At 39.4% G+C, this 23,718-nt stretch overlaps 1 protein-coding gene across 2 annotated transcripts in view; it reads right to left on the minus strand.

The window, feature by feature from the left end:
• The window catches only part of defl (Integrator complex subunit 7), a 180,755-nt gene that overhangs the window by 37,631 nt on the left and 119,406 nt on the right, over positions 1 to 23,718 (minus strand). For both annotated transcript variants that reach the window (XM_071675335.1, XM_071675334.1), the window contains exons 13-15: positions 11,145 to 11,340; positions 5,523 to 5,777; positions 519 to 761 (exon numbers count right to left, since the gene is read on the minus strand). In XM_071675335.1, the coding sequence (XP_071531436.1) occupies positions 519 to 761; positions 5,523 to 5,777; positions 11,145 to 11,340 (694 nt within the window). The remainder of the gene's footprint in view (positions 1 to 518; positions 762 to 5,522; positions 5,778 to 11,144; positions 11,341 to 23,718) is intronic.

Here is a 23,718-nt window from a genome sequence, read left to right on the forward strand (position 1 = left end):
AACCTATGGAGTGATTTACCATTATGTGTAAATGAAAGCAATATCATAGATACATTTAAGAACAGACTTACCAAATACTTTACTTCATCTCCATAAGTGACATTATTTGCACCTTTGTAGCTACATTTAAAGTTTACTTTGTCATTTCTCGATTAGTCATCTGTCTGCTTTTTCACTCTCCACATTTATCTCTGTTTCTGATCTATTCCACAACCATAAGCTGCATGAAAAGGATTCATTGAGCTGTTTCTGTTTGCCTTCCTTTGCATTCCTATACATTTCTCTGTATCTAAGCAATAAGTAAACACTCTCAGTCTAACAAGTGGAAAATAGTACAGCAATGTGGATTTTGGCTAGAAATAAACAGTAAAGTAGGACTAAAAAACAGACATGAGGTGAAGAAAAAGAATTGTTAGTGTCTTAAGGGCTCTGTGTATCTCTTACAACATAAGCTCCATTAACAAACAATCATCAGCTTTAAGTGAAAAATTCAACAGGTGTAGTACCCCAACACAAACCTGAGCCAGTCTGCGAACCATAGTTGTGGCCTCCTCTAGAGTATTAATGATTGACTGGGTCTCTGCAGTTTCACCACCGCCAAGTTTGCTGGTAATTGTTGTCAAGTCTGGACCGGTGAAATCTTCTGTAAGCTGACCCGCTGAGGGGCGTGTGATGATTTCAATGCCCTGAGCAACCAGCACTGCACCCTGCTGTAGCAGTGCTATGTTGCATAATGTTTGTGGATCAGCATCAAACACTGACTGCAAACAAAATAAAAAAGGTATAAAATCAATATCAGTTCTTTATAATACAACAACCATGGGATTTAGCATTCTCACAAGTCTTTTGGTTACCTATAAATAATCTTGCACTAATTCCACTTTCTACATGACTCATCTCCAAAAGAAATTATTAGCATTACAAGTGTCTGCCTGGTTTCCCAGGTTCATGACATAATAGAAGGGCATGTGTTTGTCCCTAGAGAGGCTCTAAAGCTTCAAGCTCGCAAAATAAACTCCAATTATATTACTCCAATTATATTCACATTATCTTTTTTTTTTTTTTTTTTTTTTTGCCGCTGTCTCCCGCGTTTGCGAGGTAGCGCAAGGACACAGATGAAAGAAATGGCCCAACCCACCCCCATACACATGTATATACATACGTCCACACACGCAAATATACATACCTACACAGCTTTCCATGGTTTACCCCAGACGCTTTACATGCCTTGATTCAATCCACTGACAGCACGTCAACCCCGGTATACCACATCGCTCCAATTCACTCTATTCCTTGCCCTCCTTTCACCCTCCTGCATGTTCAGGCCCCGATCACACAAAATCTTTTTCACTCCATCTTTCCACCTCCAATTTGGTCTCCCTCTTCTCCTCATTCCCTCCACCTCCGACACATATATCCTCTTGGTCAATCTTTCCTCACTCATTCTCTCCATGTGCCCAAACCATTTCAAAACACCCTCTTCTGCTCTCTCAACCACGCTCTTTTTATTTCCACACATCTCTCTTACCCTTATGCTACTTACTCGATCAAACCACCTCACACCACACATTGTCCTCAAACATCCCATTTCCAGCACATCCATCCTCCTGCGCACAACTCTATCCATAGCCCACGCCTCGCAACCATACAACATTGTTGGAACCACTATTCCTTCAAACATAGCCATTTTTGCTTTCCGAGATAATGTTCTCGACTTCCACACATTCTTCAAGGCTCCCAGAATTTTTGCCCCCTCCCCCACCCTATGATCCACATCCGCTTCCATGGTTCCATCCGCTGCCAGATCCACTCCCAGATATCTAAAACACTTCACTTCCTCCAGTTTTTCTCCATTCAAACTCACCTCCCAATTGACTTGACCCTCAACCCTACTGTACCTAATAACCTTGCTCTTATTCACATTTACTCTTAACTTTCTTCTTTCACACACTTTACCAAACTCAGTCACCAGCTTCTGCAGTTTCTCACATGAATCAGCCACCAGCGCTGTATCATCAGCGAACAACAACTGACTCACTTCCCAAGCTCTTTCATCCCCAACAGACTTCATACTTGCCCCTCTTTCCAAAACTCTTGCATTCACCTCCCTAACAACCCCATCCATAAACAAATTAAACAACCATGGAGACATCACACACCCCTGCCGCAAACCTACATTCACTGAGAACCAATCACTTTCCTCTTTTCCTACACGTACACATGCCTTACATCCTCGATAAAAACTTTTCACTGCTTCTAACAACTTGCCTCCCACACCATATATTCTTAATACCTTCCACAGAGCATCTCTATCAACTCTATCATATGCCTTCTCCAGATCCATAAATGCTACATACAAATCCATTTGCTTTTCTAAGTATTTCTCACATACATTCTTCAAAGCAAACACCTGATCCATACATCCTCTACCACTTCTGAAACCACACTGCTCTTCCCCAATCTGATGCTCTGTACATGCCTTCACCCTCTCAATCAATACCCTCCCATATAATTTACCAGGAATACTCAACAAACTTATACCTCTGTAATTTGAGCACTCACTCTTATCCCCTTTGCCTTTATACAATGGCACTATTCCGCCAATCCTCAGGCACCTCACCATGAGTCATACATACATTAAATAACCTTACCAACCAGTCAACAATACAGTCACCCCCTTTTTTAATAAATTCCACTGCAATACCATCCAAACCTGCTGCCTTGCCGGCTTTCATCTTCCGCAAAGCTTTTACTACCTCTTCTCTGTTTACCAAATCATTTTCCCTAACCCTCTCACTTTGCACACCACCTCGACCAAAACACCCTACATCTGCCACTCTATCATCAAACACATTCAACAAACCTTCAAAATACTCACTCCATCTCCTTCTCACATCACCACTACTTGTTATCACCAAGTTATCACCATTATCTGTGTATTGTATTTTGTATCTGTCTTGTAATACTGGAAGTACAGTTTCATATTAGTATTTGAAGCAATATGTTATTAGTTACAAACCAATGATAAATTTGACGGTTGCATTAGGTTGGAAGTAACGCAGTGGAGGTCTGGAGCCCATGCAATGAGTAGTAGGCAAGCTGTCATTGAGTTGTCTCTCATATATTATTTTTTTGTATAGTTGGTTGTTCATTTTGAGGGTGCTTATTCTTTATGTTTCTTAGCAGACAACTAGTTTGACTTTGTTGTCTTGTGTTGTGTAGTTGATGTTTCTGGAGATGATGTCTCAAAATGCACTTTCATCTGTCTTGTAGGCTGTTGGCATCTGGCTCCAGCTATACATTTTGTGTTTCCATTGCTTTTCCTTCTACCTCATCCATATGTAAACTACTGGAATTCTGTCCACAAACATACAATCTTTCCTTGTCACATACAACACTTGACTCGCACAACTTATTCTTCATAACTTTAGTCTTTCCTACAGTGAGTGCTATGTGCTACCCCTGCCTTTTGGCAAAATGGTAAGAGCAATATATAGAAGTAGTAGGAAGGAACATTAGCCATAAGCATTAGGTAGAAACATGAGGTAGAAGCAGCAGGTAGGAACATTAAGTGGAAGCGTTAGGTAGAAGTATTAGGTTGGATCATTAGGTAGTAGTAGATGGAAGGGACATTAAGTATGAGCCTCTGGAAACACAACTAGAGTTGCCCTCTGCCAGAGGCCTGTTAAGGGTAAAGCATAAAGGCTAAGAAACAGCACTGGAGTTCACTAGTTATGGAGACATTTGCATTAGCCACCCCTTAAGGGAGTTCCCAAAGGGAATGGTTGGCCACCCCTTAAGGGAGTTCCCAAAGGGAATGGGCATCACAAATACAGATAAACAGAGCACACAAGATAAGTTCCTAATCTGCACAAAGCAGATCTGGAGGGAAAAATGTGGTTCCACGAAAGAAGAGGATGTATGGATCAAACAATTGCCCTGACAGATTTGTATGTAGAATTTATGGATCTGGAGAATGCATTTGACAGGACAGATAGTATTGCTTTGAGAAAGTGTTATAAGTATCTGGTGTGGGAAGAAACAAGGAGAAGCAGTTTTAATCATGAAAGCAAGGCATAGGTATGAGTAGGGAGAGTAGTTCCAGGTGAAGGTGGGTCTATGGCAGGAAAGTGTGATGTCACCTTAGCTGTTCAATGTTTATGAATGGAGTGGTGAGGAAGGTGAATGCAGTGCTTGGAAAGAGGGGCAGGTAAATAGTCTGTTTAGGCAGTGGGGGCCAGGCAGGTGTGTTACTTGTTGTTTGCTGATAACACAATACTGGTGGCAGATTTGAGTCAGACTCAGCAGAAGCTGATGTCCGAGTTTGGAAAAGTGCATGAAAAGAGGAACTTGAGAGTAAACGTGAATAAAAGCAAGTTTGAATGGAGAAAAATTGGAGGAAGTGCACTGTTTTACATATCTGGTAGTGGATATGGCAACAAATGGAACCATGGGAACTGAAGTGAGTCTATGGTGGAGAGAGGGTGAAGCCCCTGGGGGAATTGAGGAATGTGTGGCGAGGTTCCCATCTGGGAGGGCAAAGACGGGCATGTTTGAATGTATAGTGATCCCAGTGGTGTTGTATGGATGCAATGCATAAGCTACAGATGAAAGAGGACGGAGGAGGGGGAACGTGTTGAAATGCATGAAGACAATATATGGTGTGAGGACAGCTGACTGCATAAGACAAAGTATTAAGAAAGAGTAGTTTGGTAACAAGAAGATAGACAATGACAATAAGCTGAAATGGTCTGGATATAAGCTAAAAATGAGCAAGAAGAGGTTGACGAAGGGGATATATGCAAAAGAAGTGGAGGGAACACAGAGATGGGGGAGACTGAATTGGAGATGGAAGAATGGAATGCACAAGGTTTTGAGTGCTTAGGGCCTGAATATGTAGGAAAGTGTATGGCATGGATAGAAGGGAGTGAATTGGAGCAATATGCTATGAGGGGCAACGTGTTGTCAATGAAGTGAATCATGGTGAATGAAGTGGCCAAGGAAAACCACAGAAAGTCTCTGTGGGGCCTGGATGAGGATAGGAGACTGTGGTTTCAGCGCATTACACATGACAGCTTGACAACAGAAGTGAGTGAATAAGGCTATTTCTCAATCTGTTTCTGGCACTACTTTGCTGATGTGGAAGACACCAACATGAAAAAAATTCAAAAATGCACTACATCAGTATAAATACAAGAAAAAGAACTTAAAACAAAGGAAAGCACCATGGTAGGCTGAAAAGTACATATGTATATTGACTAAAAGAAGCTGGGAAAGTGAAAAAGTGAAAATATGACCACAGATCCACAATCAGTCAAAAAAATATTACCATGAATATTACACAGGCATATAAAAAAAACTTTCTTGCGAATTGTCAAAACAGCAAATGTTTAAACCAAGGATACAGAAGATTAGGCATATCAAAACAGCTTTGATAATTAGACATGTCTTTCAGTGTGCATAAGCCTTTCCCCATATCACACCAGGCATACTAAGTTAAAGAAATGACTAACTGATATTACCTGGTAAAGAGTTCCATACTGTGAGGCTAAACTGTTGAAGTCTCGGGCAGACTTGGCAAGCTGTTGTGACACTCTGCCACACCTGAGAAGATCATCCCTTGTTGATGTTGCCAATGATGCAGCAATAGCAGGAGGTGGGGCAGTGCGGAGAGAAAGGCAGGCATGGAGTAACTGAGCATGACACATGAAGGTCTCTGCTCGAAGTCTTACATACTCTTGACAGAAAGTCATTGGCTGGCTAGCAGTACTTGCAGCCTGAATTGAAACAAAATATCAGTACAAAACAAATTTTCAAATGATATTGTATATATGGTCAGAAAGAAACTGATCACACAATTTCGTTATGAATCAGGAGTGAATCACATTAATGATCATTTCTTACAAAAACCACTAGAGAATCAGTAACATGTAATCAAGTTTTCATGATATGGTAAACAAGTAGACAGTAAGATATACAGTAGAAAATGATGAGTCAGATAACCAATATAATCCTGAGATCACTGACCTTTTTACCATATATTGTCAAGAACTACATTTAGTGCATCCACAACACCTTCCAGAGTAAAAAAATTATGGTATTTATGGAAATTGAAAAAAAATCTGCATAAAATACGTTGTACACACAGGAAATTACCTAATATGGTTATACATACATGAATGGATACATTTAATAATAATGAGGTAACATCTACTGATCTATGTAAAATTAACTGCATACAGTGGACATAGTACATACTTCCAGATATACAATTTTACCCCTAAAGTGAGTTGTTATATTGTCTTACCAGGAACAGAAAGAAAAACACTCTTGAAAGAAAAAGACTCATTTGCCCATATCCATGCTACAGCTGTCATGTGTAATGCAACAAAACCACAGCCTCCTATCCATAACTAAGCCCCACAGACTTTTCCATGGTTTCCCCCTACTGCTTTATATGCCATTGTTCAGTCCACTGACAAGTCATCCCCAGGATACCTCACCACTCCAATGTATTCTATCCAATGCACATTTTTCACCCTCCTGCATGTTCAGGCTCCAAGCACTTGAAATATATGTCATCCCATCCTTCCATCTCCAATTTGGCTTCTCCCTTTTCCTTTCTCCCTCTACTTTTGAAACTGTCAACCAGTCCATTTTCAGCACACAACTACACTAGTTGTTCACCATTTCTATTCACCTCAATAGCCATATTACTCACTCGCCCTTAAATCGCCCATCACTAATACCTGATCTCTTGCATCAAAACTGTTGAGACACTCACTCAGCTGCTCCCATAACATTTACCTCTCATTGCCTTCCTTCTCGTGGTCAGGTAAATAAGCACTACTAATCATATTCCACATATATAATTCCTAGTAATCATTGCAAGTATGCTGTCAATGAAGCAAAGCATTCCCTTATGCCAAGGAAGTGCAATAACCTCTCCCCATCATCCACTGATAGGTCTTTCTGGTCTTTAACTTAGGGCATCACTAAAAACTGTTGCTCTACTTTTCCTTCACTTTTTCATTCTGATGGTATTACAGCTGTCTCTCCTGTTTTTGGTTCCTGTTTTTCCACTAACTCTACCTTAGATGATCCAGTTTCTACCCACCTTTCTATCAAAAACTTCTCAACTTTCCTCTCTCCTTTGACAGTTCTGTAATTCCATCTCTTGACTATGACATCCACTCTATCTTGGAAACCCCACATTATGGAAATATGGAAACAGCCCGCCTCTAAGGAACTGGAAGTCCAGTTTAGATGTCAAAATTTCTTTTCTTCTGAGCAGTTGCTCTATTTGTACAAAAGACTGACCTGTCCTAGCATGGACTACTGCTCTCAAATCTGGGTTGGTTCAAGCTCTGCATCCTCTCTTGACAGAATTGAGTCAAAAGCATTCAGACTTATAAACTCTCCCAATTTAATTTCAAAACTTGACCTACTTGCCCTTCGCTGCAATGTTGGTTCACTTTCCCCCTTCTATACGTATTACTTAGGTTTTTGCTTCTGAGAGCTGGCTGCTTGGCAAGCTGCTGCTTCACATGATTACTATGTGGCCACTGGCAATTATGACAACTGTTTCTTTCTCTACACCTCAAAGCTACACCTTACCTCATGTCTTTCCCAGCAACTTTGAACCAGGCAACATTTTAAAAGATATGTTTTTCACTTCCTCTAAAATGAGTAAATACTTTCCCTTGTCTCTTCTTTTTCCCTTTCATTTACCTCTGTATATTTCAATTAAGGTCTGACCTTGATGTGGCCTTTTGCCTGTCACTGGAACCTCAAAAAAAAAAAAAAAAAAAATCATCTGTTTCTCTTGAAGATGTTTTGTGGCATTTGTTTACAGCTGATGGCTGTCTCTTTTAATAACTCAATAAATTCATGAATTTTTTCTTTCTCCCATTCTTTAAAGAAAAAATGGTTAACAACTGAGGTGACTGCCAAATTTAACAGTATACATATGATGCTGTCTCACTGTAAAGCTATAAGGGAAGTTTTTTGTAAACGACGGCAGACTTCATCCAAACATAAAAACTGTCAAGGAAACCCACCTTATGAGTGATCCCTTGTTTCAAAAGGCATCAGATTCAGATGTAAAATCAAAAATATAACTGCACTGGTAAATGATTCTGAGTTACAAATATCACTTTTCTTGATTTTTGTATATTTTCTTTTTTGAAAAAATTTTTGTAAAAATGAATTATTCTAATTTGTTTAATTTGTTTATGGATGGGGTTTTTAGGGAGGTGAATGCAAGAGTTTTCGAAAGAGGGGCAAGTATGAAGTCTGTTGGGGATGAGAGAGCTTGGGAAGTGAGTCAGTTGTAGTTCGCTGATGATACAGCGCTGGTGGCTGATTCATGTGAGAAACTGCAGAAGCTGGTGACTGAGTTTGATAAAGTGTGTGAAAGAAGAAATTTAAGAGTAAATGTGAATAAGAGCAAGGTTATTAGGTATAGTAGGGTTGAGGGTCAAGTCAATTGGGAGGTAAGTTTGAATGGAGAAAAACTGGAGGAAGTAAAGTGTTTTAGATATCTGGGAGTGGATCTGGCAGCGGATGGAACCATGGAAGCGGAAGTGAATCACAGGGTGGGGGAGGGGGCAAAAATCCTGGGAGCCTTGAAGAATGTGTGGAAGTCGAGAACATTATCTCAGAAAGCAAAAATGGCTAAGTTTGAAGGAATAGTGGTTCCAACAATGTTGTATGGTTGCGAGGCGTGGGCTATGGATAGAGTTGTGCGCAGGGGGGTGGATGTGCTGGAAATGAGATGTTTGAGGACAATGTGTGGTGTGAGGTGGTTTGATCGAGTAAGTAATGTAAGGGTAAGAGAGATGTGTGGAAATAAAAAGAGCGTGGTTGAGAGAGCAGAAGAGGGTGTTTTGAAGTGGTTTGGGCACATGGAGAGAATGAGTGAGGAAAGATTGACCAAGAGGATATATGTGTCGGAGGTGGAGGGAACGAGGAGAAGTGGGAGACCAAATTGGAGGTGGAAAGATGGAGTTAAAAAGATTTTGAGCGATTGGGGCCTGAATATGCAGGAAGGTGAAAGGCGGGCAAGGAATAGAGTGAATTGGATCGATGTGGTATACCGGGGTCAACATGCTGTCAATGGATTGAATCAGGGCATGTGAAGTGTCTGGGGTAAACCATGAAAAGTTTTGTGGGGCTTGGATGTGGAAAGGGAGCTGTGGTTTCGGGCATTATTGCATGACAGCTAGAGACTGAGTGTGAACGAATGGGGCCTTTGTTGTCTTTTCCTAGTGCTACCTCGCACACATGAGGGGGGAGGGGGATGTTATTCCATGTGTGGCGAGGTGGCGATGGGAATGAATAAAGGCAGTGTGAATTGTGCGCATGTGTATATATGTATGTGTCTGTGTGTGTATATATGTGTGTACATTGAGATATATAGGTGTGTATATTAGTGTGTGTGGACGTGTGTGTATATACATGTGTAGGGGGGTGGGTTGGGCCATTTCTTTCGTCTGTTTCCTTGCGCTACCTCGCAAACACAGAAGACAGCGACAAAGCAAAATAAATAAATAAATAAAAAATGAATTATACTAAGTTGAAATGGTCCTTTCTTTTTTTACTCTATCAGAATGTTACACGAAACTTAGCCTAATTCAAACTAACCAACAAAAAGCTTAATATGAATTTTCACCTTGACTAGAAAAAAAGAAAGTTACTAATATCATGAAATACATATCCTAGAATGACTTATCATGATATAACATGCTTCTAATTAGGGTTGACCCTTCAGTAACAAAGCTGGGATTCAAAAAAAAAAAAAAAAAAAAAAAAAAAAAAAAAAAAAAAAAAATCACCCTGTAATATGGGAACCACAATATTTAAATCCTACATGTGGAAATCTCATGTTTTTCTTGAAGTACTGTAAATAAAAAAGCTCAAATCAGTAATCTTATTTCTTATGACAAAATCGCATTTTCAAATAATGACCTTGATATTTTACATGTACCTAAAGGGTTAAAATATCCTTTCCAAAAATAGAGTTCTAACCATCTATCCATATCTCTGATGTGTTCCCTTCTTGAACTCCCTCAGGGAGTGGCCACTGCAATAGAGTCTCCATAACTAGTGAACTCCAGTGGTCCATCTTAGCCTTTAGTACCTCACCCCCAACAGGCCATTGGCAGATGGAAACTCTTGTGCAGTGTTTGCAGAGGCTTCTACCTAATGTTCCTACCAACTACTTCTATCTCAAATGTCTACCTAATGTTCCACCCTACTAATTCTACCTAATGCTCCTGCCTCATGTACCTACCTACTACTTCTACCTAAAGTTCCTGCCTAAATGTTTCTATCCACTACTTCTATCTCAGGCTAACACAGTGCTCATCAAAGGAAAATCTAGAGTTACGAAGAATGAGCTGCATGAGCTAAGTGTTGTAAAATGCTATGTAGGATCAGAAGAGATTGTATGTTTGTGGACAGAATGCCAGTAGTATAAGTGTGGGTGAGACAAAAAGAAAAGACAGCTACATAGGTCAGAGGACTGCAACTTGACAAGCACTGAAGTGCTGGCTCACAATGCAGCTGTCACTAACCCTTCCAATACCCAAGTGGGTAGTACAGGTAATATATCTCCCTGGTCATTGGTTGCCTACCAACTACTATGTATTCAAAGTTTATCTTTTGTTATTAGCATTCTCCAATATTACCTCCTTAAACATAACTCTCTTCTACTTTTATTTCCCACCAGAATAGTGTTTTATTCACCTCAAAATTCTCAATAACTTTTCTCTCAGGATTCTTGCTTCCCTCCCCTTTATTTGTATACTTATATACCAAACTCTTAAATTTGCATTCTATTCCCAACTAATTTTTTTGGTAGATTCACCTTCTTTCAAACTTTTTCTCCTCTACCAACTCTTTTTAGATCTTTGTGCTACCTTGCTGTACATCACTTTTCACATTTCCATGGCAGCCTCTGTGCATTCATAAGCCACCTCTACATCAACTCAACCTCACATTGCACAGTTTCACATTCTCATTGGAAGTCATATCAAACACTTCCATACCTCAATTTCTTTACTTTATCCCTGTTTTCAGAATAATGCATTAATTACTACAAATCTAAAATAACTGATCCATATCATCACTTCTAAAGTAACCTTAAGAGCAGACAATGCACGATGAAGATGAGTATTAGCTGCAGTCAGGTTGTCTGCACGGTCTCCTGGTGCTGCTGGACTGGCCTCACCACGACTGACTTCAGAAAGAGCAGACACCCAGAAATGTTGCTGGTCAGAGCACACTCGCCAACTCAACACACCATACATCCCAGCAGCCAGGTTATGATGGCCATACCTGAGGTAAAACCCATCATTATAATCACTGCACGAAGCTTGAACACTAGTGCATGTAAAGACCATACTGCAAAAAGTTGGACACTAGTGCATGTAAAGACCATACTGCAAAAAGAAGAAACTGTTACCTTCAATGTACAAAGAACAAGATTTTTGGGATGTGATATTTCCATGTTTCTTAATAATTTGTACAATATCATATATGAAAAGATAAAGGATGCTATGTCATGTAATTTGACAAGTCTGATTAATACTTCCTTATCAGTTTCTAGCTCTAAAAGAGACCTGATTCAATAAACATTATTTTCTGTACAAGGAATGCTCTTCCCAAGGATGCTCATGACCTATCACCAAGGGCTTACTAGATATTGCAGAAATCAGATCACATACTAAATACACACCATATGTAACCCCTAAATCTGTTGTCAAAACAGTCATCAATTTAAAAGCACCATAATTTCATCTGAAACATACCAACTTCTAGCCTTTCCAAACAAACTGTATAAACAACAGTGGTAATGGGGATAGCAGAAGGCTAATATGCAGCAGCAGGGAGTCAGTGATAGCTTAAAAACATGCTGAGCAGAATTACATTTTCTTTTCAAGTTTACCTCCTTTTCTTTTTTACCAGACAACCCAGTCGGGGCCAATCAGGCCTCCTGTTGTCTGTCTTTCTCAAGTAAACTCGTGTAAAAATTGTGCTACAAATTCCCATTATGGAACAGGCTCTTTTTATTCTATGGTTCAAAACATAGTTAATCATGTTCTTTATTGAGTGTTTGGTTAACATTTAATAAAGTATGAAAATTTTATGAGAAGGCACTAAACATTTAGCCTACCAGTCATCAGGCACCTTATCTTGGGCCATACAAACACAGAACAGCCTAACTGACCATTCAACAGTGCCACCCACTTCTTCAGAGGCTCAACTGTAAATCAACCCACTCTTGTTACCTTACCACATTCCATTTTAAGCATAGCTTTCAACTGCCTCCTCTCATTTTACCATACCATGATAATGAAACTATAAAGGGACTATGTAAACATAATACTGTTTATCTATCTATCTATATATCTATCTATCTACCTATCCATCTGTTTATCTATCTGTCTATTTATCAGTACATCTATGTATTCTAGACATATATCTATCTAATCATAAAAACTCCTTGGGCACACCTTTGGATGGGGTGGAGTGATGGGTGAAGGTGATATAAATAGGTTAGTGTTCAGAAACACTTAATATGTAGTCACAGGACTGGTGGATAGGAACAATCATGAAGATTAAAAGAGCTGGAGCTATACAGTCTAGAGTGTTGAAGAGGACTGGGATGTATTTAGGGAAGCAGTGATGGCTTGTGCAAAAGATACCTGTGGCATGAGAAAGGTGGGAGTTGGGGAGATTAGAAAAGAGTAGTGAGTGGTGGGATGAAGTAAGATTGTGAAAGAGATGAGAAAGGCATTTGGACAATTTTTGCAGGTAAATAGTGCAAATGACTGGGAGATGTATGAAAGAAAGAGGCAAGAAGTCTGAAAAAAGGAAATTAGAAAATTTAAGGCAAGGCTCAGTTCTTTAACTAAAAGACAGTTGAGGACTAATACTAATAAAGAAACTGAGAATCCTTGAAAGATAATGTATATAAACATGCAAAGTCTCAACAGTAAGATCTGAATCAAAGTTAATTACTTCAATAAAAACACAAAGGACAACAATACAATCCTAATTAATATGTCAGAAAATTGGCTTAAAGAAAAATTAAAACATGAAGCAAGCTTAGAACAATATAAAATGTACAGAGCAGATAGGACAAAAAAAAAAGGGGGGATTAGTAATTCATATCCATATTAAATTAGAGGGAAAACAGATAACAAATATGAGTCACAATAAATGTGAACTAATCATAGTGATGATCCTACCCATAAACATAATAAATTTAGTGTTGTACAAACATCAAAATCAAGGCTAATTGACTTTAGGATAATTTTAACAAAAGGTGAAGAAATTTTGAAGGAATTAGAGAAACTTGACCCAATGATAATAATATGGACTTGTGACTTTAGTTTCCATGTCAATGAATGGCAGGAAAAAGTATATCATGGATACATATATAACTGTGAAAGAAAGAATACTGTTCTACAAGACAGGTTACTTGAATCACTTCATTACTTTAACCTTGCTCTCTCTATATTTTGATGAGGATGACCCAAACACAGAATGTAATTCAAAAGTGGCCAAAATTGTCCAAGTTGACATCAGGTGCTATATAAAAAAGACTAAACAAACAACACTAGATTTCTTTTTGAAGAAAAGGACACTTGCAGGGGAAAGCAAGCCAACTTTTAGCAAAACAACAGCTGAACTCACTTGACAATCACCACCACCTTTGCCAACTGCATCATCAGATCCAGATGACCCCCTTCCCCTAACTCTTCCACTCACCTCCTCTTTCTCCATCAGCATCAGCAAGTAATTTAGGAGCAGCAGTAATCATTCTATCTATCTATCTTTATCTCTAATGCTTGTTCCCTTTGGAAACTCCCTCAAGGGGTTGACTATGGCAAAAGAATCTCCATAACTGTGGAACTCTGGTGCTGCTTAGCCTTTAATGCCTCACCCTTAACAGACCACTGGCAGAGGGCAACTTGAGCACAGAGTCTTCAGAAGCTCCTACCTAATGTTCCTACCAACTACTTCTACCTAATGTGCCCACCTTAGATTCTTGCCTAATATTACAATCTACTACCTCTATCTAATGCTTCCAGCTAATGCTTCTACCTACTACTTCTACCTGATGTTTCTACTCAAAGCTCCTGTCTAACATACCTACCTACTACTTCTATCTATTGCTCCTACCATTTTGTCAAAAGGCAGGGCAAGCACAAAGTGCTTACCGCAGGAAAATCTAGAGTTGCAAAGAATGAGTTGTGTGAGTTGAGTGTTTTCGTGTTATTTGTGACAAGGAGAGATAGTATGTTCATGAACAGAATACCAATAGTCCACATTTGGGTGAGGCAGAAAGAAAAGACAGCTACCTGGTTCAATGGGGTAAACATTAAGTGTTGGAATTAAGACTGTTATTTTCTGCTTTCATTAAACAGAATTCACTATAAAGCATGTGTATCTTAATATTATAATATTAAGATATGGTTGCGAGGCGTGGGCTATGGATAGAGTTGTGCGCAGGAGGATGGATGTGCTGGAAATGAGATGTTTGAGGACAATGTGTGGTGTGAGGTGGTTTGATCGAGTGAGTAAAGTAAGGGTAAGAGAGATGTGTGGAAATAAAAAGAGCGTGGTTGAGAGAGCAGAAGAGGGTGTTTTGAAGTGGTTTGGGCACATGGAGAGAATGAGTGAGGAAAGATTGACCAAGAGGATATATGTGTCGGAGGTGGAGGGAACGAGGAGAAGAGGGAGACCAAATTGGAGGTGGAAAGATGGAGTGAAAAAGATTTTGTGTGATCGGGGCCTGAACATGCAGGAGGGTGAAAGGAGGGCAAGGAATAGAGTGAATTGGAGCGATGTGGTATACCGGGGTTGACGTGCTGTCAGTGGATTGAATCAAGGCATGTGAAGCGTCTGGGGTAAACCATGGAAAGCTGTGTAGGTATGTATATTTGCGTGTGTGGGCGTATGTATATACATGTGTATGGGGGGGGGTTGGGCCATTTCTTTCGTCTGTTTCCTTGCGCTACCTCGCAAACGCGGGAGACAGCGACAAAGTATAATAAAAAAATAAAAATATTGCCTATTACATTTATACTGAAGATTTTCACTGATATGATATTCTGTACTGTTTTATTAATAACCAAACCACCTAATCTCCATTATATACATTGTTTGATTAACACAATTTTGATTTACCTGACATTTTCAAGAACATATCATCACAATATTCAAGAGGTGCTGTAACTGAGGGGAACAATGTCAAACATTTTGTAATGCCTGTACCTAGTAAATACAAAGCAATTTTAAAGAGAAGGCTAAGAATTTAGTCCACATTCCTAGTACAACTTGCTCTTATCTTCATGCCAGTATTTCTAGTCACTAAGTCTGTCTAAAGCGAATAATATCTCATATGATACACCTTAAAGGTAATTTAATATTCTGAATACTTCTATCAGGTCTGAGAGTCTACACTATTTCAAAAAGAATAATTCTGTCTCAGTCTTCCTCATAAGGCATATTTTTCAGTGGAGGTTAGTGTGGCTGCTCTACTTTATTTTCGCTCAAGTTTCTCTTTATCTTTGATCAGGTTTAACAATCAAAAGTGAACAACATACCCCAAAATAAGGTCTAACCAGTGCACTGTGAAGGGTGAGTATCACATCCTTTGCTTTTTATTTTCTATTTCTGGATATGAAACCTTTTATCCTACTGGCTTTATGTTATGTAAGAAGGAATTATTTACCATATTCAAGTTCCTTGCTGATATTCATACAATGGTCCTTTTTTACTCTAACTTCTCATAGAGGTTTACCAAGCATTCTAACTTCTTGTAAAGGTTTACCTAGCAATTTACAATCAAGATTTATACTTCCAGCACCAAAGTGCATAACTTTAAGTTTTTCAGTGTTGAAATCCATCTGCCAATGTTTGTCCACTCTACCAGTTTATCTAAATCCCTCTGAATCTTCAGGCAGTCTTCCTCTGAGATGGCTATGTTTCCCAATTTTGTGGTATTAGCAAAAAATTCTGAGATCCTACTGGTTACTCTTGTCTCTAGGTCAATGATGTAGAGGTTTTCAAAAGCAATGAGATATCTAAAAAGACATCAACAGAATAGGGAAGGGTCTTACTATGTATAATGAAGATATGTACTAATACATTAGACTCTGAAATACTATTTACGATGTCACTGGAGAAAGGCAGCTCCATTGGAGTGGAAAAGAGCAAACATCATACCTATCTACAAGAAAGGGAATACATCATATCTATTGGTAAGAAAGGAGACCAGAAACAGGTACCGAACTATAGGCCAGTCTCTGATGGGTGTAGCCTGTTAAGCTCTGGTAAAGATAATCAGAAAGGAAATGGATGACTTCCTACAAAGGAGAAAGTATTAAAGTGAAATAGAGCATGGTTTTTGAGAAAAAAGGTCATGTGCAATGAGCCTCTTACATTCCTACAAGAGAGTGAAGTCTGTCTTAGATAAATGGGAGGTTGGGTGGATTGTCTGTATCTGGACTGCCAAAAGGTGTTTGACACTATACCATATGGAAAGCTAATTAAGAGGCTGAATCACCAGGAAGAAATAAGCATAAGACTCCTATAATAGAGAGATCATAGTGAAAGGGACTAAAGGATGCAAGTCAGAGGAGCATTCTCAAAGTGAGTGGAAATCCCCAGTGAAGTGCTGCATGGTTCTATTCTGGCACTATTAGTCCTTTTGATCTTCATGAATGACTTTCCAGAGGCTTTGAACTAAATGAATATGTTTGCAAATAACACAAAGGTCATGAAAGAAGTGAAAAGTAAGGATTGCAACTGAAGAATAGAACCCTGACAGACTCCAAAGTTGGTCTGATGCATGATTGATGAAATTCAACCAAATCAGATATAAAGTGTAAAAGAATGAGGATAGGATAGCCAAAGAAGACCTCAATATGAATATCATCTAGCAGGAAATCAGCTTCCCGATTCTATAAGTAAGAGAGACTTAAAGAGTTTACAGTGTCCCTAACCTGTTACCAGAGTACCACATTAGGAGAATGGTAAAGACTAACTGTCTGCTGTCAAATACTAAAACAGCTTTCGATATATGGATAAGGAAATATTAAGCAAACTGTTCATATCTAGCTGTTAGTAATTTATGGACAAAAAAATACAAGCTTTAATACAGGGATTTCATATTAAAACTACACTTTTTTTTTATTATACTTAATTGCCGTCTCCCACATTAGTGAGGTAGCACAAGGAAACAGACAAAAGAATAGCCTAACCCACCCACATACACATGTATATACATAAACGCCCACACATGCACATATACATACCTATACATTTCAATGTATACATACATATACATACACAGACATTTACATAAGTACACATGTACATATTCATACTTGCTGCATTCATCCATTCCCATCGCCATCCCGCCACACATGAAATAGCATTCCCCCTGTAATTTGAACATTCACCTTTATCCAATTTGACTTTGTACAATCGCACTATGCATGCATTCCGCCAATCCTCAGGCACTTCACAATGAACCATATATACATTGAATATCCTTACCAACCAATCAACAACACAGTCACCCACCTTTTTAATAAATTCCACTGCAATACCATCTAAACCCGCCGCCTTGCTGGCTTTCATCTTCCACAAAGCTTTCGCTACGTCTTCTCTGCTTACCAAACCATTCTCCCTGACCCTTCTCACTTCACACATCACCTAGACCAAAACACCCTATTTCTGCCATTCTCAGGCACTTCACCATGAACCATATATACACTGAATATCCTTACCAACCAATCAACAACACAGTCACCCACCTTTTTAATAAATTCCACTGCAATACCATCTAAACCCACCACCTTGCTGGCTTTCATCTTTCACAAAGCTTTCACTACCTCTTCTCTGTTTACCAAACCATTCTCCCTGACCCTTCTCACTTAGCACATCACCTAGACCAAAACACCCTCTTTCTGCCACTCTTATCATCAAACATATTTCACAAACTTTCAAAATACTAACTCCTCCTTCTCACTTTATCACTACTTGTTATTACCTCTCCATTTGCCCCCTTCACCGATGTTCCCATTTGTTCTCTTGTCTTGCGCACTTTATTTACCTCCTTTCAAAACATCTTTTTATTCTCCCTAAAATTTAATGATACTCTCTCACCCCAACTCTCATCTGCCCTCTTTGTTACCTCTTGCACCTTTCTCTTAACCTCCTGCCGCTTTCTTTTTTACATCTTCCAGTCATTTGCACTATTCCCGTGCAAAAATTGTCCAAAAGCTTCTCTCTTCTCTTTCACTAACAATCTTACTTCATCCCACCACTCACTACCCTTTCTAATCTGTGCACCTCCCATCTTTCTCATGCTACAAGCATCTTTTGCGCAAGCCATCACTGCTTCCCTAAATACTTCCCATTCCTCCCCCACTCCCCTCATGTCATTTGCTCTCATCTTTTGCCATTCTTCACTCAATCACTCCTGGTACTTCCTCACACAAGACTCCTTTCCAAGCTCACTTAGTCTCACCACTCTCTTCACCCTAACATTCTCTCTTCTTTTCTGAAAACCTCTACAAATCTTCACCTTCGCCTCCACAAGATAATAATCAGCTGCCCCTCTTAGCACATTAACATCCAAAAGTCTCTCTTTCACATGCCTATCAATTAACATGTAATCCAATAATGCTCTCTGGCCATCTTTCCTACTTACATACATATAGTTATGTATATACATATACTTATGTATATGTATATGTATATACATATACTTATGTATATACATACACGTCCACACACGCAAATACACATACCCATACATCTCAATGTACACATATATATACACACACAGACACATACATATATACACATGCACACAATTCACACTGTCTGCCTTTATTCATTCCCATCGCCACCTCGCCAAACATGGAATAACATCCCCCTCCCCCCTCATGTGTGCGAGGTAGCTCTAAGAAAACACAACAAAGGCCCCATTCGTTTACACTCAGTCTCTAGCTGTCATGCAATAATGCCCGAATCACAGCTCCCTTTCCACATCCAGGCCCCACACAACTTTCCATGGTTTACCCCAGACGCTTCACATGCCCTGATTCAATCCATTGACAGCACGTCGACCCCGGTATACCACATCGATCCAATTCACTCTATTCCTTGCCCACCTTTCACCCTCCTGAATTTTCAGGCCCCAATCACTCAAAATCTTTTTCACTCCATCTTTCCACCTCCAATTTGGTCTCCCACTTCTCCTCGTTCCCTCCAACTCCGACACATATATCCTCTTGGTCAATCTTTCCTCACTCATTCTCTCCATGTGCCCAAACATTTTCAAAACACCCTCTTCTGCTCTCTCAACCACGCTCTTTTTATTTCCACACATCTCTCTTACCCTTACATTACTTACTCGATCAAACCACCTCACACAACATACTGTTCTCAAACATCTCATTTCCAGCACATCCACCCTCCTCCACACAACTCTATCCATAGCCCATGCCTCACAACCATACAACATTATTGGAACCACTATTCCTTCAAACATAGCCATTTTTGCTTTCAGTGATAATGTTCTCGACTTCCACACATTCTTCAAGGCTCCCAGGATTTTCGCCCCCTCCCCCACCCTATGATTCACTTGCGCTTCCATGGTTCCATCCGCTGCCAGATCCACTCCCAGATATCTAAAATACTTTACTTCCTCCAGTTTTTCTCCATTCAAACTTACCTCCCAATTGACTTGACCCTCAACCCTACTGTACCTAATAGCCTTGCTCTTATTCACATTTACTCTTAACTTTCTTCTTTAACACACTTTACCAAACTCAGTCACCAGCTTCTGCAGTTTCTCACATGAATCAGCCACTAGCCACCAGCGCTGTATCATCAGCAAACAACAACTGACTTACTTCCTCCAGTTTTTCTCCATTCAAACTTACCTCCCAAATGACTTGACCCTCAACCCTAATATACCTAATAACCTTGCTCTTATTCACATTTACTCTTAACTTTCTTCTTTCCCACACTTTACCAAACTCAGTCACCAGCTTCTGCAGTTTCTCACATGAATCAGCCACCAGCGCTGTATCATCAGCGAACAACTCACTCACTTCCCAAGCTCTCTCATCCCCAACAGCCTGCATACTTGCCCTTCTTTCCAAAACTCTTGCATTCACCTCCCTAACAACCCCATCCATAAACAAATTAAACAACCATGGAGACATCAAACACCCCTGCCACAAACCTACATTCAATCAGAACCAATCACTTTCCTCTCTTCCTACACGTACACATGCCTTACATCCTCGATAAAAACTTTTCACTGCTTCTAACAACTTGCCTCCCACACCATATATTCTTAATACCTTCCACAGAGCATCTCTATCAACTCTATCATATGCCTTCTCCAGATCCATAAATGCTACATACAAATCCATTTGCTTATCTAAGTATTTCTCACATACATTCTTCAAAGCAAACACCTGATCCACACATCCTCTACCACTTCTGAAACCACACTGCTCTTCCCCAATCTGATGCTCTGTACATGCCTTCACCCTCTCAATCAATACCCTCCCATATAATTTACCAGGAATACTCAACAAACTTATACCTCTGTAATTTGAGCACTCACTCTTATCCCCTTTGCCTTTGTACAATGGCACTATGCACGCATTCCGCTAATCATTAGGCACCTAACCATGAGTCATACATACATTAAATAACCTTACCAACCAGTCAACAATACAGTCATCCCCTTTTTTAATAGATTCCACTGCAATACCATCCATATATATATATATATATATATATATATATATATATATATATATATATATATATATATATATATATATATATATATACATATATATATATACATGCATTATTACATGACAGCTAAAGACTGAGTGTGAATGAATGGGGCCTTTGGTGTCTTTCCTAGCGCTACCTCGCACACATGAGGGGGGCAGGGGGTTGTTATTCCATGTGTGGCGAGATGGCAATGGGAACAAATAAAGGCAGACAGTATGAATTATGTACATGTGTATATATGTATATGTCTGTGTGTGTATATATATGTGTACATTGAGATGTATAGGTATGTATATTTGCGTGTGTGGATGTGTATGTATATACATGTGTATGTGGGCGGGTTGGGCCATTCTTTCGTCTGTTTCCTTGCGCTACCTCGCTAACGTGGGAGACAGCGACAAAGCAAAATATAAATAAAATAAATACATATATATATATATTATCCCTGGGGATAGGGGAGAAAGAATATTTCCCACGCATTCCTCACGTGCTGTAGAAGGCGACTAGAGGGGACGGGAGTGGGAGGCCAGAAATCCTCCCCTCCTTGTATTTTAACTTTCTAAAATGGGAAACAGAAGAAGGAGTCACGCGGGGAGTGCTCATCCTCCTCGTAGGCTAAGATTGGGGTGTCTAAATGTGTGCGGATGTAACCAAGGAGAGATTGGTAGTATGTTTGAGGAAAGCAACCTGGATGTTTTGGCTTTGAGTGAAACGAAGCTTAAGGGGAAAGGGGAAGAGTGGCTTGGGAATGTCTTGGGAGTAAAGTCAGGGGTTAGTGAGAGGACAAGAGCAAGGGATGGAGTAGCACTACTCCTGAAACAGGAGCTGTGGGAGTATGTGATATAATGTAAGAAAGTAAATTCTAGATTAATATGGGTAAAATTGAAAGTTGATGGAGAGAGATGGGTGATTATTGGTGCATATGCACCTGGGCATGAGAAGAGAGATCATGAGAGGCAAGTGTTTTGGGAGCAGCTGAATGAGTGTGTTAGTGGTTTTGATGCACTGAACACCCTATGTACACCAGTTATACCCTCAAATGCCACATTACTCACCTTCACATTCAAATCACCCATTACTATAACCTGGTCTCATGCATCAAAGCTACTAACACACTAACTCAGCTGTTCCCAAAACATTTGCCTCTCATGATCTTTCTTCTCATGACCAGGTGCAAAGGCATCAATAATCACCCATCTCTCGCCATCCACTTTCAGTTTTACCCATATCAATCTAGAGTTTACTTTCTTACACTCTATCATATACTCCCACAACTTCTGGGGATAGGGGAGAAAGAATACTTCCTACATATTCCCTGCGGGTCATAGAAGGCAACTAAAGGGGGTTGGAGCAGGGGCTAGAAACCCTTCCCTCCCTGTATCTTAACTTTCTAAAAGGGGAAACAGAAGAAGGAGTCATGTGGGGAGTGCTCATCCTCCTCGAAGGCTCAGATTGGGGTGTCTAAATGTGTGTGGATGTAACCAAGGTGAGAAAAAAGGAGAGATAGGTAGTATGTTTGAGGAAAGGAACCTGAATGTTTTGGCTCGAGTGAAACAAACCTCAAGGGTAAAGGGGAAGAGTGGTTTCAGAATGTCTCAGAAGTAAATTCAGGCATTGGCGAGAGGACAAGAACAAAGGAAGGAGTAGCTAAAAGTTTTCGTCCACATGAAATAATGAATACATTAAAGAGAAGAGGACTAACAATTATTTCTATACCCAGTGAGTCTCTCCATATGCAAGACTTTATAAACATATTTACACAACATATCTCAGTGTGCTCCCTCGCTTAACAAACTGGCCATTCATGAAAAATTTAGTAGTGCAGAATTTCTCTGAAAATCATTAGATATGGTACACTTTAGCAGAATGAGAGTCTCATCCTGAACTTTACCTTGATCACAAACACAAAGCCTTTGTTCTAGTGATGTTTGGCTTCATCTACCATTTTCTATTTTCAGATTATGAGACATCAAACACAATCTTGAAAATGCCATATGGGCATGGTATGGTATACAATCTTTACTATAGTAAACATCATGCAACAAGAGTTTGGGGTTTAGTACCTGACCCATATGTAGCATATTTAGTGGCTGAAAAATGCTTGCTTGTTATTGAGTTCTTAATCAATTCTAGAGGGTCAGAAGCAATATCAAAATCCATTGCCTTCTGAATAAATCTAAACCTTCACGTGTTATACCTTTTACACAAGTCATATACATAAATGAATGGTTCATCCATATCGTGTGACCGTAACTTTAAGAATAAGGTTCTCTTTTTACACATAAGGAATTGAACGGGTGGTATTCCAGACTCAACCAAACATAAATTAGTACAAGTATTTTTCCTTTCCTCTAAAAAGCATTTTACTAATTGGTTATAATGACTAATTACTCACTTAGGACTCAAGGCAAACCAGGTCTCACAACAATACAACAATGATGACAACACTGCAGTGTTAAACACTTTTAGTTTATATACAAATGGCACATCATTATTCACATAACAGAAAATGGCAATTTATTCACTACATAAAGCCAATATTAGAATATGCTTCTAAAATGTAGTCATCAAATGTAAAAAAAGCACAAAGAGCCAACAGAGAAGATACAGAAGAAAGCAACAGAGATGGTACCAGATATAATATAGCTAAGATACAGGTTAAGGCCAGAAGCCATATATCTGCCCACCATGGAAAAAGGAAGAGTGACAGGTGTTCTGATAACAACTTCTAAATCATTGAACCAGCTGATGATGCACACTATGAACAGTTACTTGAAAGTTGAAGAGATGGAATGACTAGAGGACACAGCAAGAAATTAAGCAAGAAACTTATTAAGGAAAAGATGTAAAAAGTATTTTCATAGT

This window comes from Panulirus ornatus, chromosome 20 (genome assembly GCF_036320965.1).
Source record: "Panulirus ornatus isolate Po-2019 chromosome 20, ASM3632096v1, whole genome shotgun sequence".
NCBI classification, from domain to species: domain Eukaryota; kingdom Metazoa; phylum Arthropoda; class Malacostraca; order Decapoda; family Palinuridae; genus Panulirus; species Panulirus ornatus.